General features: G+C 38.9%; 1 protein-coding gene across 1 annotated transcript in view; it reads right to left on the bottom strand.

Annotated features, from left to right (window-relative positions):
- LOC126419897 (uncharacterized) overlaps positions 1 to 4,473 on the bottom strand; it is a 38,758-nt gene extending 34,285 nt beyond the window's left edge. The window contains exon 1 of the mRNA XM_050087161.1: positions 4,156 to 4,473. Within this exon, the coding sequence (XP_049943118.1) occupies positions 4,156 to 4,327 (172 nt within the window). The 5' untranslated portion in view covers positions 4,328 to 4,473. The remainder of the gene's footprint in view (positions 1 to 4,155) is intronic.
- Between the last annotated feature and the right edge of the window lie 13,395 nt (positions 4,474 to 17,868).

Raw genomic sequence — 17,868 nt, 5'->3', positions numbered from 1 at the left:
CATTACAAAGTATGACACCAGGGCGGCTAACATGTCTTTGAGCACGTATTGTCCTTGCGCGCCCTATGTGGAGGTTCAAAATGGTTCAAATGCCTCTGGGCACTATGGGACTTAACATCTGAAGTCATCAGTCACCTAGAACTTAGAACTACTTAAACCTAACTAACTTAAGGACAGCACACACATCCATGCCCGATGCAGGATTCGAACCTGCGACCGTAGCGGTCGCGCGGTTCCAGCCTGTAGCGCCTAGAACCTCACGGCCACTCTGGCCGGCTGCGTGCATAGAGTGCGTGATGTGTCTGCCAGGGGAATTCCCTTCACAACAAGAAATAAAAAACTTTCCCGAAGACAAAAGGGGACGGGACTATAAGCTAACCGAATAAATCCGAATGGGTGCAAACCAGTCGCTGTTTGTATATATGAATGATTGAGTGTACGTGGTGTGGGGCGTGGTGTGGGGCGCCTTGTCACGGTCCGCGCGGCTCTCCCCGTCCAAGGTTTGAGTCCTCCCGCGGGCATGGGCATGGGTATGTGTCTGTGTTGTGCTTACCGTAAGTTATTTTAAGTTAGATTAGTGCGTAAGTTTAGGGACCGATGACCTCAACAGTTTGGTCCCATAAGACATTACCACAAATTTCCAAATAATGATAAGCGTTGTTATAATTACAAGCGAAATCCATAGATTCAGACTATCAGAGGGGAAATAAACGACTAACAGTTAAGAAAGATTACATATTACCCTCTCAGTGTACCCAAGAAAATGAAATTCTGACAGAAAATTCTTACCAGGTCGCTACACTACTAAGGACCCGTTGTACAGTCCCCAGTTCAGCTGCTTAAGCTCTATTCTCGGCATATGGCGGAAAATGTGTTGTGCGAACACGTAATAACGCCTGTTAGGAGAATAAACGAGGGATAGCTAAACCGGTTATTCTGGCAGGGTTAGTGAAATTAACCGGAGAATAAGTTTTGACAATGGCAGGAACAGTTATAGAATTAGTGATGACAAGATTGTTACAACGAGGAAGGAGAAGAAGCGGGGGCATCACACAAGTAATATGGAAGAACATGACGATTCCAAATTTACATAGTAAGTTCGTACTACTACTACTTTTCGAGGTCATGCTGGAGAAACTGGAGCATATGAATGAAATGTGAAACTATTTCCTAACATAAAACTTTTTGCTTGTAATAGGTCTAAAATGGATTTGATATTGGTACTTCGTTAATTATATTCTTTCGTGTTATTGATGTAAATGAAGCAGATAAAAATGACCATTTGTGTCCATACAGTCTCGCTTATTTGGCGTGTGTTATAACAGCTGCAATATTAGAAAGGCCTATTTCGTTTTATCTACCAGACAGTGACAAAATAGACGTAATCAAATCGAGAAACTACACCACTCTTGGGTACTATTCGTATTAACAGCTTTTTCAGTATTGGACAACGAGATTTTGATTTTTCATGTAGGAAAATGTTTAACGAATTTTGATGAGCTAACAGATTCTTTTGCAGAAAGGGAAGCACGCCGTGTAAAGCTGTAGCAAGATAGAGAGAAAAAATGCTGGGACCTCAGAGTGAAGAAATGTACACTGCTTTGCTTGTCTCTTGTCTTTACTGGTTTTATGTTTCCTACATTTAATTTTATGTCACACAAAAGACAAAGGTATTAGCTAACAGCCAATAAACAGCGTAAAGTTTCTGAAGAGTTCTTATTCTTCCGGTCTCAAATAAGCCCACCCAGTGTTGTGGTTTTTTTTTTTTTTTTTTTTTTTTTTTTTTTTTTTTTTTTTTTTTTTTGTGAAAGGGGGGGGGGGGGGGGGGAGGGGCAGGAGGGGGTAGGATGTCAAACCGGCGACTGGGAGTATGAGAGGCACCACAGGACATTTTAATTTTCTCTGGCCTGTATATGGGTCTGATGGTTTCCATTACAAAATATGCACGTTTGAATTCCACAGAGCGAAATGCAGTGACGTGCGACAGAAGAACGCTGTATGAATAGGCGTGGCACTTCACTTTGGCACACTTGAGACCAAATAACATGTCTTACATTTCCTCGAACAAAATGAACATGTTTGTAAAAAATCAATTTAAAAAAAAAATTTTGTTGTCCTATCTCAAATACTCGAGTGGGAGGGAGGCGGGAGGAGGGGGTGCCACTATCAAGTTTTTGCTCCAGTTCGGGAACATCGTATATCCGGAGCTGCAAATTTAGGGAATTTTTCTAAACTCCTCGCAACGTATCTTTTTCATATACTAAGCTCTATTTGTGTAAAACGTAAAAATTAGATATTTTGTATCACCTGTTTGGTAGGACGTAGGTTCCAAATATTATGCAATAATGGAGGGCAGCATTCTACCGACTTATACGAGCCTCATCTCTTTCGTCACAACAGTGCAACATAGTCGACAGGATCAACTCCACCGAGTATACAGTTGGTGAAGTAGGCAGCCGCTAAGGGCAAGATCAGTTGGTGAAGTAGGCAGCCGCTAAGGGGAAGATAATAGTGGACGTAGGCCTAAAAATGGAACAAATGAGATTTTCTGTATGTTTGAAATGTTAGTTGTTATTGCATCTGGTGAGTATAATATGACGAAGTTACCAACTCTTGTGGCCACACAAGCTCCGGCCAAGCCCGATTATCCATTCGCTCGAAATTGAAAAGATATTCATTGTAACAGTCTCATAACAAATTGTCACAACTGATCAATACTTGATCGAGACTAGGCATCATTTCTGATAATTTGCAGCAGACACTGTTAGAATAAATATATATTTTTTTAAATATGCATCTCTCAAAGACAATTCATCTATTATTAGAAAGATTTAAACAAGAGTGATGGATTACTTTTTAAATCGGATTATGACCAAGTGCTTAACTTCATTTCCTAAAATTACACGCTAGTTCCAGTTAGTTTAATTAGTAATTACACAGTTCTTATTGTTGCTGGCACCTGTGAAAGAGTGAGATGATTAGTATCCATATTCACGGGCTCCACTTTACATTGATTATTAGGCCTATCCCACCACCATCCCCATCAACAATTAACAATGTTCCGCGTGCTATGCTTTTAAAAAGAATCTTGGAAAACTTCAACTTTACTCTGACAAAACTGTAGCAGAAATTCCTCAAATAGTTTTCACAGCCATAAAAACGAAAATAAAAGTTTGTGGGAATAAAATCATTTTACTTCCAATCAGTTGCTGTGGGTCAGCAAATGTTATTCCTTGGCTTCATATAACTCTTTAAAATTTGATACTGCTCTCCTTCTCTCCATATTCGTAAAAAAACCAGAAAATTTTTATAATTATAATTACATTTTTGTGCCTCCCTGCTCCAACATGAAATCAACTATACATCTTCTACTTCAGTTATGTCCTATCAATCCATCCCTTCTTCTCGTCAATATAATAATTCATGTTGGAGAATCGACCGTTCTGTTTTTTAGTGAAGAGGGCAAGAATGAGGGAGACGGGTCGGCGAAAATACTTGACTCGACTAGTGGAAGATTATACTCGCTAACTCGTTAAAATTGCGTCACCGCAACGACTGAAATATAGCTATTACGTTGGACCGGTACTGACTTTCCTTGTAGGCAACGCTAACAAAACGCGAGATTTCTATAAAGCGCCTTTTTCTTCTTTAAAATTGCACACTGCCCACGAAAGAGACTGTTTACAGAACAATAGTTAAATCCCGTTACTGATATTCAGGTGTGCGGGAACTAAACAAGTTGTATAAACAGGAAACGTACGAGGTACACAACAGGGCAGGGCGAATGGTTATACGCTTGTTCGACTCGTAGAAGCGCACAGTAACTCTACAAAAACTGAAGAGAGAGGTACGTGAAATAAGATGCCTGGCGTCTACCGAGCACCTAATCAGGAATTGCAACCGCTTTCAGGACCATAGCTGTGAATCGTCTTCATCACTTAGACATCGCTCCCATGGAGATCACGAGGCTCAATCAGGCTACAGCAGCTCGCAGACAGAAATTCTTCACATGTATCATCTTTAAGAAACCTTAAGATCGGTGCAATATTTCACCCTTCGCCCCACAGTTAAAAAGTGAATTGCCAGTACAGATATGGTAAGAAGCATTTATAACACAATTAAATAATATTATCTACAAGCAAAACGCTTACGTACCTGCTGCTTGTTGATCAGAAGGAGGAATCTCATCCCAGTCTTCGAAAAATGATTTTGCTATATCCTCCCATGCTCTCCGTTTAACTGCTTGGTCGGTGTAGTACTTATGTGACGTATCCCACAAACAAGGTCGCTTTTTCACTGCGAGGATTAATGTTGCGTTGTCTAACATTTTGACTTAAGATGGAAAAATGATGTATTGCTGTGTGCGAAGAAAATCAGTTACAATGAGTTAAGACGTCCGACTCAAGAACGTGATACGTTCGCTACATCTCAACGCTGACTCACAATATGTCGGACGTATTGCATCGACCTTCACGTAGTGCGCATGCGCAGAGCTGTCGAGTGCGCTGGAGCGCAGCGACGTAATCCGAACGCTGGCGTGGCGAAAATACCACAGTCAGAAGCGTACGTCAACGGACAATCTTCGTAGGAGCGTTGTCTCTATTGCAGAACCGCAACGTAATTTGCGTCTAATGCAAACTTTGTCGCCCTGGCTACTAACGAGTATTATGGCAACTGTAAATATACACTGACACACTTAATGAACAAATACGAATTTTTAATTATACTGTTAAAATGCTAACTATGGAGTGCTGTATATAAACGGGATGAACAGCCACTGGACTAGCCACTTCGATGGCATACTCCGGTATACCAAGTAAAAGTGTTATGTAAAGCCAATATTTGTCAAATTTTGTATAGCAACTTTTCATTTTGTTTTGTTTAACGTATTTCTTTTCTACTGCGGTACTTCTTCAAGCGCATGCATCAGGGCTTCAGTATGGTACTATTACGAAAATGCACAGATGAACCCAATAAAACTCGTAATTCCAAAGAAACTGTTTTATCAACGGAGTTTGAACATCGCATGTAGGGTTTCATGTAGTGATTTCAAGTTGCCTTTCGGAGATATAATCGTAGTTGTTTTGATTTTTGAGTGGTACTGGTATATGTTAGTTTACCAGTGCGGGAGACAACGTTTTGCACTAGCGGAAATTCGTAACAATAATTTGTTAGATGAATCCAACAACACTATTCAGACGGCTTAAATTGTTTTTCGTATGCCTCGTGAGCAACAAATATTCAGAAACGTTGCTCTAAATGCCACATTCTATAAATATATGGAGAGCTCTTTTTCATAAAACAACTATTTCTGCTGTCGCTTTTAAGTACCAACCATACTTCAAAGCAAGTGAGTCCTCTTTAGTAAGTGTTTTTTATTTATATTCTGTAAATTTGTTAGAGAATGGAAATGTGTTAGAGGAATGTACACTTCGCACACGGAATACTGAAAAGGCTAGAACTCGTTATAGTACGTATAACAAAACCACAAGGGCAGTTACAGGACCATCACAGGCTTATTTTCTGCTCACTTCAGACGTAATGTTGCGTAAAAATAAAATAAAAGCAGCTCTGAGGACAAATCACACGACGAAAAAGAATGACAACAGCAATGTTAATGGCCGCAATTGTCGCTCGTAAAGCGATGTAATCAGAAAGCCCATGTAACAAAGGTGAACAGAATAGGTACGACTAAGGTTGTTCACTGGTTGATCCTGAGCTGCAAACAATTAGCTATCATTCAGCGTACTGTACATGTTTTTGATATCTGCAGCTAAATTGTTTGCTTGAGATACCTCTAACGAGGGAATGTAGCCAGAATTTCACTTCACACACATAGAATAAACTTCTAAACGTAATGAGCGATAAAATTTTGGTCATTCAGTGACTGTCTCTACCGCTACACAGTACTAGAAAGATAGCATCTTATCTGGAAACATTGAACTGAACGACAGTGGAGCAAGACGACTTACCAGTTTTCCGAACTGTTACCGGTATATTAAACAGTAACGTCCAGATCAGAAAACTGGATTACTGCTAGGGCTTCCAGATCAGTAAAGAGATCCATGAGACACAGCATGCTTGATACGTTTAGTCTGTGTCTGTTAGTTTCAATGCTTTGGAGACCGAGGATAAAAGCATTCAGACTATGTGGTGTCTTCAGAAGAGCGAGGTGCCAAGGCGAGACTGGTATTTCGCGACGAAACCACAAGCAACCATAGTCGCTGTCGGACGCAATGATGAATGAGTAGAGTTTGCGAAAGCACGCCCAGAAGAGTTTCCATACGCCACAGCATCAGCGCGTTTGGTTACATCTGAGCACAGTGCCACTCAGTCCAATCAGCGATCATTGCCGAAGACGACAACATCGTCTCTCGACCAAGCCAGCAGTGCGTTAATTGTGTTAGACAACTCTGGATAAATGTTTGTTGTAATTTGTACTATCTGAGAAGAGACTAGCCAATTTCAGCCTGTAGACATGGATTGTTACAAAGTTAAGTATTTCATTTTGTTCAAGTTGAAATAAAGTGATCTAATATTTCATATGTTGCAGTATCAACTCAGTCTCCTCGTTCAGAAGCAAACTAACAGTACATGACATAGGGTGCAATCTAAGTATCAGTATAGGAGAAAAACTTTGAGGAGGACAAGAAGGCCTTGTTACTGAGTATAGTCATGAAACAGTGGAAATGAGAACAATGAGAAATATAATATCAGGGTTGATGATCACGACTTAGATGAAGTTAAGAAATTCTGCTACCTAGATAGCAAAATAACCCATGATAGACAGAGAAAGGAGGACAGACTTGCACTGGCAAAAAGGGCATTTCTGGCCAAGAGAAATCTGCTAGTATTAAACATAAGCCTTAATACGAGAAAGAAATTTCTGAGAATGTTTATTTGGACCACAACATTGTATAACAGTGAAACAAGTAAAGTGGGGAAACCAGGAAAAAAAAAAGAATTGAAGCATATGAGATGTCGTGCTACAGAAGGATATTGAAAATTAGGTGGACTAATAAGGTAATGAATTAGGAGGTTCTCCAGAGAATTGGTGAGAAGAGGCAGGGTGGTAGGACATCTGTTAAGACATCACAGAATAACTTCCATACTTCCATGGTAAAAAGAAAGAAAGAAAGAAAAGATCATTAGAAGTGAATGTTAGAAATGGCAAGGGAACTATCTGCAAAATGAGTATCAGGTAACTAGAGGAAGCAATCCGAGACCACATAAGTCAAGTCCTGGTAGAGCTAAACAAGGAATGTTAACCCATTGCTGAAATGCTATTGATTGTGAAGCCCACTAAATGCCACTTGGCTAAAATGTTATGGCACTAATGGCATATCCCTCTTACACTGACGGAGTCTTACCTTCACAGCTGAAAACAGAGGGTCACATAGACAGGCTGTGTCTCAGGTGTGAAACTAGCCTCAGAATGGGATACATACCATGGTGACCCCCACAGGCATCAGTACTGAGCCCACTCTTACTTTTAACATGAATCAATGATCTTCCAGCACCCGTAAGGGCGGTTAAACAACTGTAATATTTATTGATGACACATGTATGCTGATCGAGGGTCCAAACTCAGTCTTGCCAGAAACAGCTCAGATGATAGCTGAAAATGCTCAAAAATGGTTCACAACTGGCGGTTTAAGTGCTAATCTCACAAAGATCATACACACATCAAAAATACTTTTGCATCACCTCAGTTCTGAGAGTCCTGGAACCTGGACAAAAAATTGGAACTGAGATCAACATAAACATCATTTCTGTCCTTTTTGATGCTCATGAAAACTGCACATTGCATGTTGTACCACCATACAGTGAGACCTTCAGAGGTGGTGATCTAGATTGTTGTACACACTGGTACCTCTAATACCCAGTAGCATGACCTCTTTCATTGATGCATGCATGTATTCATCGTGGTATACTATCCGTAAGTTTGTCAAGGCACTGTTTGTCCAGATTGTCCCACTCAAAAATGTTCAAGTGTGTGTGAAATCGTATGGGACTTAATTGATAAGGTCATCAGTCCCTAAGCTTACACACTACTTAACCTAAATTATCCTAAGGACAAACAAACACACCCATGCCCGAGGGAGGACTCAAACCTCCGCCGGGACCAGCCACACACTCCACGACTGCAGCGCCTAGACCACTCGGCTAATCCCGCGCGGCAGATTGTCCCACTCCTCAACAGCGATTCAGCATAAGTCCTTCAGTGTGGTTGGTGGATCATGTCGTCCATTAACAACCCTTTTCAATCTATCCCACACATGTTCGATAGGGTTCATGTCTGGAGAACATGGTGGCCACTCTGGTTGAGCGATGTCGTTATACTGAAGGAAGTCATTCACAAGATGTGCACAATGGGGGCGCGAATTGTCGTCCATGAAGACGAATGCCTCACCAATATGTTGCTGATACGGTTGCACTATTGGTCAGAGGATGGCACTCACGTATTGTACAGCCATTACAGCGCCTTCCATGACCACCAGTGGCGTACGTCAGCCCCACATAATGCCACCTCAAAACAGCAGGGAACTTCCACCTTCCCGCACTTGCTGGAGAGTGTATCTAAGGTGTTCAACCTGAACAGGTTGCGTCCAAACTCATCTTCGACAACTGTCTTGCTGAAGGCATATACAATACTCATCGGTGAAGAGAATGCGATACCAATTCCGAGTGGTCCATTCGGCATGTTGTTGGGCCCATCTGTACTGCACTGCACGGTGTTGTGGTTGCAAAGATGGACCTCATCATGGATGTTGCGCATCGTGCAGCCTATTGTAAACAGTTTGACTCATAACACAACGTCCTATAATTATTCAACATGGTGGCGTTGCTGCCAGGGTTCCTCTGAGCCATAGCCCATAGGTAGCCATCATCCACTGCAGTAGTAGCCCTTGGGTGACCTGAGCGAGGCATGTCATCCACAGTTCCTGTCTCTCTGTATCTCCTCCGTGTCCAAACAACATCGCTTTGGTACACTCCTAGACGCCTGGACACTTCCCTTGTTGAGAGCCCTTCCTGGCACAAAGTAACAATGCGGACACAATCGAACCGCAGTATTGACCGTCTAGGCACGGTTGAACTACAGACAACAAGAGCTGTATACCTCCTTCCTGGTGGACTGACTGGAACTGATCGGCTGTCGGCCCCCCTCCGTCTAATAGGCACTGCTCATGCATGATTGTTTACATCTTTGGGTGGGTTTAGTCACATCTCTGAACAGTCAAAGGGACTGTGTCTGTGATACAACATCCACAGTCAACGTCTGTCTTCAGGAGTTCTGGGATGCCAAACTTTTTTTGATGTCTGTATTATGCCACTTAAAACAGACAAAAATAAAACTTTCTGGCAGATTAAAATTGTGTGCCAAACTGGAAAGTTTAAAATCAGTACACACTCCATTGCAGAGTGAAAATTCATTCTGGAAACAATCCACCTAAGCTGCAGCTAAGCCACGTTTGTGCAATATCCTTTCTTTCAGGAGTACTAGTCCTGCAAGGTATGTAGGAGCACTTCTGTAAAGTTTGGAAGGTAGGAGATGAGACACTGGGAGAATTTTATGAATTGTGTTTGGATAGTGCAGTCAGTAACGCACTTGTCCACAAGAAGCAAAAGTTCTCAGGTTCGAGTCCCAGTTGGGCACATAGTTTTAATCTGCCAGGAAGTTTCAAATTGTTGCACACTTTGGTGCAGAGTAAAAATACAATCTAGAGACAAAAATTACTTGGTATATACTAACTGAACGACCCTGCATACGACTCCGTAGGATACAGCTTAAAACAGAGTCAACGCACAGGTAAAGTAATCAAGAAGTGCAATTTACCATGTTTTACCCTTAGTAATATCTAATTGTGTTGATCTAAAGACTAGAATGTTACCTTTATTTGCATTTTTTCACTCCTTGTTCTTATGAGATTCTTCTGGGTAGCACACATTAAGTAAATGAACTGTTTATTCAGCAGAAGTAAGCAGTAAAAATATTGTGTAATGCAGATGCCTTGACTGCTGCATGGCCAGTGGTGGCCACAGCAGAACTACATGCCTGACGCAGTGTGTCCTCTGCGGCCACAGCAGGACCTAATCCTTAACACCACATGTCTGGCCTGGCAGTGAATCGTGTGGCAGTCAATGTGTTAAGGACCTTAGAGTTCTTATACTCACTTTTCAAGACATTTACTCCTTAATGGTTTATATTGCTGAAAATGAAAATCAATTTCAGCTGATCTGTGATGCATGCAATCACAATACAAGACAAAAAATAATTTTCATGAAGACTTTGTCTTCTTGTCTCAGTTGCACAGTGAAGTTATCTGCTCCGTCAGAAAGAAACAAGAAATATGGGTTTCCATCTAGTTCAAAAGAAAGCCAACAACATACCTCATTCTACAAATTATCGGAATATCTAGATTCAAGATTTAATAAGCTCTGTTTGCAACATGGCAAGTAGTGGTGTTCATTGTAAAGTTATGTGACATGCAATAATGTAAGTGAAGGGAGCTCCTTAATTATGGATGCAGGCAATTATTTTCTCTGAAGGAAATTCAGATTGCAGCAGACACATCTGTGCGTAAACAATTATAAGTCTAGTAATAAGAGGAACAACACTTACTACTAGAAAAGGACATATTGTTTCTCAGCAGGATCCCCACCGATCATACACTTTTACAAATTTTTGATCCCTTCTGAGAATCAAGCAAATTTTGTCAAAATATGCAAAATAGTTTATGAAGTCAATATGTTCCTTGTTTAAAAAAGATAAATTTCTGATCTTTACAAATTTTAAAGTTTGTAAAAAAGTATAAGTAACTTAGCATTAAATTGGATGGAAAATCGGTTGAATTATATCTGATTCAATTTCATCAACTCAGTACTACGGCATTATCTGCAACATTGTCCCATGAAATAACATACTCTTGTGTACCATCCTCATTGTGAAAATAGCCGCAAATCTTGTTTATTTGAAAATAGTTGATCTGTTTATTAGGGTCAAGAAGTTTAGCCATAAACTCCATCTGCTCTCTCTATTTCTGCAACAAAACCTTGCCTTTGCAACTTGAATTGGTACAAGATTCTCTACAGATGGTGTAACTTGACTTGTTCCAATGTCATTTATCCATCCTTGATCAGAGAAAAACACACTTCATTTCACTAAGGGACAGCCTACCTGCTAAAATTCCTTGATGTTTGTTGAATGCAGTAGTCAGTGGCTTGACGAATTTCGTATTCAATGAACTATGGATGAAGCCCAACCAACAGGCATTACATGCATTGATAAAAAATGATAGTGCATTGAGAATGGCTAGTTTCTAGCAGAAATCTATTATTTACAAGTCAATATAAAAGTCGCTGAGTGCAACAGCCTTCTGAATGGAAGGTAACCTGATGATGATGAGTTTTGTTGGAAAATATGATCTGCCCCATCCTGGATATCGTCATTTTTTTGTATGTGGCCAACTGAGAGGACTGTGTTCAATCGTCCTTCATCAGACTCCATCTCAAAAGTCTTTTTTTGGACAGTGCTCTGTTGGGTATTCAGACCCAGATAGGAAGACCTCCATGAAATCCACCTTAAGCTATATCAAATAAGCAGGATAGAAAAACGACAAGGCAGTGAAGAACAATTCTGATGCAGTGCTGGTGATTATGCATTTATGTGCCCCCGAGATAAGGAATAAGTCAATGAATGGCAGAACTGATGAGGGCTTATGTTATGTTGAACACATGTGACATTCCTAGCTTCATGTGACATTCCTAGCTTCATCATAACTATTCTGGATCGACAGATTTCCTACGAATGAGCCAGACAGAATTACAGGCCAAAAGTGCATTGCGTACCTTTAATATGCAAAAAAGATCACGGTATTCTAGTTCAGTCTATGAAGGATTTGTAGTCAGTGGGATCAAGTGATGATAGACAGAACACATAATTAAATTGGATGGAACATGCCATGTTAGATTACATGATGCTGAGAAGAATCTCTCGTGTACAAGTGCTTCCAACTTTAAGCTCATTCTTTCAGTGACGGTGCATCCTCCTTGCAGCACAGATGTAAAAAGGCCTCAAAATTGATTTCCTGAAAACAAATACAGGAGGATTCACCATGTGTTAAGATTTTAAATGTCTTCAAGCATGTCCTGAACCTGCTCTAGTTCTATTTCAGTATGAATTCTGTTATAATGATGTGCCCCTGAGACAAGGAAGGAGTTAATGAAGGAAGTGTTCTACATGAAATTCAGTATAGTTTAATTGAGGAGCTCATCATCTCATTGTGATGCATAAAATTTCTAATATGTATAGGCCATGGAAGTTATCACAATATGAGTGGTTTCAACTGCTATAAGTAGTTATCTTCTGTTCTGTTGATAAAACAGACAAAATGAAAGTTATCAGACAAAGCCAATAGATTGCAACTACTCAGAAAACAGTATAAGGAGCATACGATACAATAGTAACTGTAGCAATATGTCAGAGTTGTCTAGTCAGTGAATACTGAACAAATCTTTGCTTGTTAATATTAAAATCACATGCTGTCCACATGGAAGCACATATGTTGAGCAGCTTAGAATTCCAATAACAAATAAGTGTCATCATTTACGAAACAATATTGCACAATTGCGTCTGTATTGATTTTCGGTGGAAATGCAAAGGTGCACACAGTGATAGCACATTGTTAACGCTTGTTACATATATGTCAGAGTTGAAATGCAGTTCTAATCTTTGAAGTGGTTCACCATTCTGTCTCATTATTTCATAACTTCCTCAAGTGAATTGCTCTTTTGATCCAGTAATTGCAGTATCTAGATATGTTAAAACGTTTTACACAAATGTTCTTCGGTATGGCAGTTTATGTACAGATTTTGTGTGTTTATATTTTTGCTCCGTTTTTTTCACCTTCATGAGTATGCAAGAGCATTCTCAAATTGAGGTGCAGTGATTTAATATCAAGATGTATCCACGAAAAAGTGCTACCACCTCAGATTGAGTAGAGATGTAGGTGCTAAGTTGGATGACAGATGCCTGTACATTTGTAGACGTGACCACTTTTGAAAACAGTCTGTCAAGGGCTGTAGTGAAAGACAAATGCCTTTTACATGATTACCAAACCTTTATATATGATATGTCTACTGTTACCCATGAATGCCTCAGATTTGTTTTATTTTTTGCAAATTGTTTAGATTTTACTCCATACTGAATGATTTCTGGAACAGTGTATACAATATTGTAATGGTGATAATGTTGTACCTCACTGATATTCAGTGAAACTACATTTCCCACAAGTCACCTGATCATTTTCTATCTTTCTACAACAATAAATGCATTACATCACATAACATGTGCTTCTGTCACTATTTTTACCTACTGAAAATTTCTCACGACTAGTTGCTCAAAGTCTCTTAGTGGGTGAAGTGTTGATATTACTGAAAGGTCCACCTCAACAACTGGCAGTGGTTTTTGAAGAGTTAGTAAATGTCATAGAACTCACAGTAAAATCTTATGGAAATAGAAGTACTTGTACAAACATCCGCATTTCTGCACACAAAAAGTGTGTATGCTCTTGCTATTAAGACTGTGAGTACAGTTGTTGCTACAGTGCCTCATAGGCACGATCTAATCTATAATTCGTGTGTTAATAAAGAAATTCGAAGAACGAATATTAAAATAAAGAAACTGTGCTCTGAATATGCAAATTGTGCTGTGGTCGATATAAGTAAACTGCAGCGTAACCTTCACACCAGACATGGGCACCCCCTAAACTATGAAGGGAAAAAGTTTGTGTGCGAACGTGTCAATGAAATAATTAAAGAAAGACTCACACAGAATAAAACAATCTACGAAAGCAGCGGTTTGAGTAATACCTGGAATGTACGTCATTTTTTAGTATAAAAGTCTGAATCGGCGGGTAATAAACCTCCTGTACTTGAACTAGGTGCTAAAAGCGACATTCGAGAGAGAGAGAGAGAGTGTTCACAGACAATAAACAGTGAACATAAATCTGTTACTGTGATGCAAATGAACATTCATTGTATTAGGAACAAAGTATTACAATTAGAACATTTTTGCAGTATTGAAAACGTTGATGTTGTTTGTACCTCAGAACATTGGCTACCAGAAGATAAAGTACAATATTTTGTTCCTCAAGGGTATGCTGTTGGAGACATTATGTGCAGAAGTGAAAGAAAGAATGGAGGTGCCCTAATATTTGTTAAAGATAGTATAATATTTACCAAAATAGATGTTAGCTCTTACTGTGCAGAACTAGATGGAGAATTTAGCTGTATAAGACTAAACGCAGAGAATACTATAATTGTTAGCTTATATAGATCACCAGGAGGAGATGTAAATATATTTTTTGAAAGATTTGAGATGCTTATGAGGAAAATACTGAAATCTAATATAAACTAATTATCTGTGGCGATTTCAACATTGAAATGGCCAACAGTGATGAACATATTACTAGAACATATTTTAATATCTTAAGATCACTAAATTTACAATGTACAAATTACACACCAACATGGGATAATGTGTGGTTAGATAATATTATAATAAATTTTTCTAGAGATATGTATGATGTGAGACTTGCCAGTGGAGCTCTAGCTGATTATGAACCATTGATTTTAACATTCTGCTGTGATCTGTTGCTAAATCAGACAAATCAGTCAGAATCAAGTCTAATGTCACATGGGTAAGAGGGCAGAAAGATGAATATAATAATTTATTTATTGACAGAATACCTGATGTTAACTGGGACTTTGTATACAACACACAACCTGAGAAGGGTGCTGGTGAAATGGTGTTTAACAACTTCCTGGAAATACTCACAGAGTTATGGTACTCCTGCTCACAATTAATCAAAAGTAGCCCTAAGCATAAACAGAAAAACAAACAGCTAAAATGGTATACAGATGAGCTAGCTCTCACTATGAAGGAGATGCTCAGACTGTACAGAATATATAAAAATTCTTGTAAACAAGGACCTGAGCTAGATAATACTTCTTATAGAGCTTATCTAAAATGTAAAAAAATGTACAAAGACAAACTGTCCTTGGCCAAAAAACAGGCATGTGAACATTACATTGAAATGGCTCCCAACAAATGTAAAGCAGGATGGGATATCATCAACCAATATAATTCACAAAAATACACATTATGCAATGCTGGTCCCAGAAGAAGTAAATAATTACTTCCTAACCTCAGTGAGTGAGCTGAAAAACAAAATCAAGCAAAATGGCACTTGTGCACTAGATCATCTAGGTGCTGTGCTCCATAGGAGGTATACTTTCCACTGGAATGTTGTCACACCAGAGGATATTGTAAAAGCTGTGGCAAGGTTCTATTGTCCCAATTTTCTCTAAAGTTTTTGAATATGTAATGTGCAATCAACTAAATAACTATTTTGATAAAACATGATCTCCTCTTCAAGAGACAGTTTGCATATCACCAATGTAAAAATACCACTACTGCTGTCACTGAAGTTGTTAACCAGGTGTTAATTGCATTCAAAAATAAGGATCTAGTATCAGTTGTACTTTGTGATCTTAGCAAAGCCTTCGACTGCATACCATCTAACACCCTACTTGCAAAACAGGAATTTTATGGCATACACAAACCATCTTTAGATGTAATCGAATCATATTTAAGTAACAGGAGACAGTTTGTATCAATTAAAAATAGATGCTCCTCGCTGAAGGAAGTTCAGACTGGAGTGCCTCAGGGCTCGGTCCTAGGTCCTTTTCTGTTCATCATTGCAATTAATGACTTACCTTACCATGTAGGAGCAAATTCAATTGTATCTTATGCAGATGACACAACATTGCTCAATGCACACCATGACACAACAGAACTGCATCAGGCAACACGGGAAAAACTAGAACTAGTAATGAATTGGTTTTCTTGTAATGAACTCCTATGTAATCCTGATAAAACACAAGAACTAATTCTGGGTTTAACTACAGCTGTTGAAAGCAAATCAATAAAATTGTTAGGAATCCACATTGATTCAAAATTAAACTGGGAGGAACACATTAGCCATATCTGCAAGAGAACAGCAAGAGTGTGTTATCTCATCTGGAGAATGACAGACGTAGTCACTGATGAGTATCTAAAGGTGGTATATTTTGGCCTCTTTCAATCACACATTTCCTACGGCACATTCTTGCTTTGTCAGTGAAATTCTGAAAATTGAAAAAAAAGTAATCAGAATAATGAGCAAAGTTAAGCACATGATATTAACTGTTGTGAATCTATACATCTACACAGCACTGCTTTATGTCAAAAGCAACTCAAATGAGTTCGAGACCAGAGAGAACATACATCCCCACAACACCAGAGGCAAACTGGACTTCGACATACCAAGACACAGACCCACAAAGACTGCAAACTCACACAAAATAATGAGTTTAAAACTCTTCAATAACTTCCAGCATCTGCTCGGTCACTGACCAGTGATATTTTCAAATGTAAGATTTATGACTGGTTACTCAAACACCCATTTTATAAGGTAACAGAATATTTTGAAATAATCATTGACATTAGTACATAAGAATATTCCTATAAGAAAAGGAATTGTAAAAACTTTACTGTAAAGTTATTATTAATTGTATATTTAATGTTCAGACCTATTCTGCTGCAAGTGGTCAATGGTGAATAAACTGAATAACATATGCAGACAATGTGATGATTAGGAAAGAAAACAAGAAGAAAATTGGTAGAACAACTAAATACCTGACAGGGAGAAACTCAAGGAGTGGGCATGGAAATAAGTTTAACAAAAAGCAGGGTAATGAAGATTGGCAGGAAAAATGAAAAAAATGAAGGATGAATGTTGTAATGGAAAATATATTAAATAAGTAGATGCTTTCAGATTTCTTGGGAGGAAGTTAACCAAGAAAGGCAAAAAATTGTTCAAAATTTTATTATTGTATATCGGACACAATTAGAAATGGGAAGAAACCTGCCAAAGTAAAGATCATTATATGCCTCATATTATCAGCCAATTTTGGAAGAAGACTGACTGGACAGCCATGAACATGATGGAGAGATCAGGTGAAGGCTGATGCAAACTGAAGAGGACTACAGAGGGAATAAATGTGGGAGAAAATAGAAGCTTGGCAGAGGCTCTGTGAGTGATGTGCATATGCAGAAATGTTTCACGAAAAGAAGAAGAAGAAGAAGAAGAAGAAGAAGAAGAAAGAAGATGAAGGCAGCTTGCAACAAATGTCAAATTGTAATACATACGTGCTCAGGTATGCAAATGATCAACAATTTATTGTAACTGCACAAAGTAGGAGTAAAGCCATTACATTCTGCATCATAACAGTTCAGTTTAGCCTGTACGGAAGTGTAACAGAAATGCTCAAGTGCTTGAATGGGAATCCTTGGGAGAAAGACCACACAGTTCTTGCAAAACAATGTTGAGTAATTAAAATAAAAAAAATAAAACAAAAAATAAAAAAAACATGACCATTATGTTGCCACCCTTGTGTACCTCATGTAGCGATCAAGAGAATACGATAAGAGAGTTAGAGCATATTCAGTGATGCGCAGTCAATCATTTTTCGCCCACTCAATGGAAACTGAATAGCAAAGAAAACAGATACTATTGGTATGGTGCACAGTCTAACATACACTGCACAGAGGGTTAGAGAGTTGCAGAATATACATGTAGATACAAGGGAAGATTACACAGTGGGTTTCTCATTTAGAAATTTCATTTGAATGTTGGCAGTTTGTGGGAAGATCACGCTGTGCTTCTTGCAAGAAGGAGAAACATCTACTGCCATCTGTTGGTTTTTAACAAGAGCAGATTCATGTCTATTGATATTGCAGTTTACTGTTATATGTATTTAACA

Source organism: Schistocerca serialis, chromosome 9, assembly GCF_023864345.2.
Source record: "Schistocerca serialis cubense isolate TAMUIC-IGC-003099 chromosome 9, iqSchSeri2.2, whole genome shotgun sequence".
NCBI lineage: Eukaryota > Metazoa > Arthropoda > Insecta > Orthoptera > Acrididae > Schistocerca > Schistocerca serialis.
This window is presented reverse-complemented; position numbering and strand designations above follow the sequence as displayed.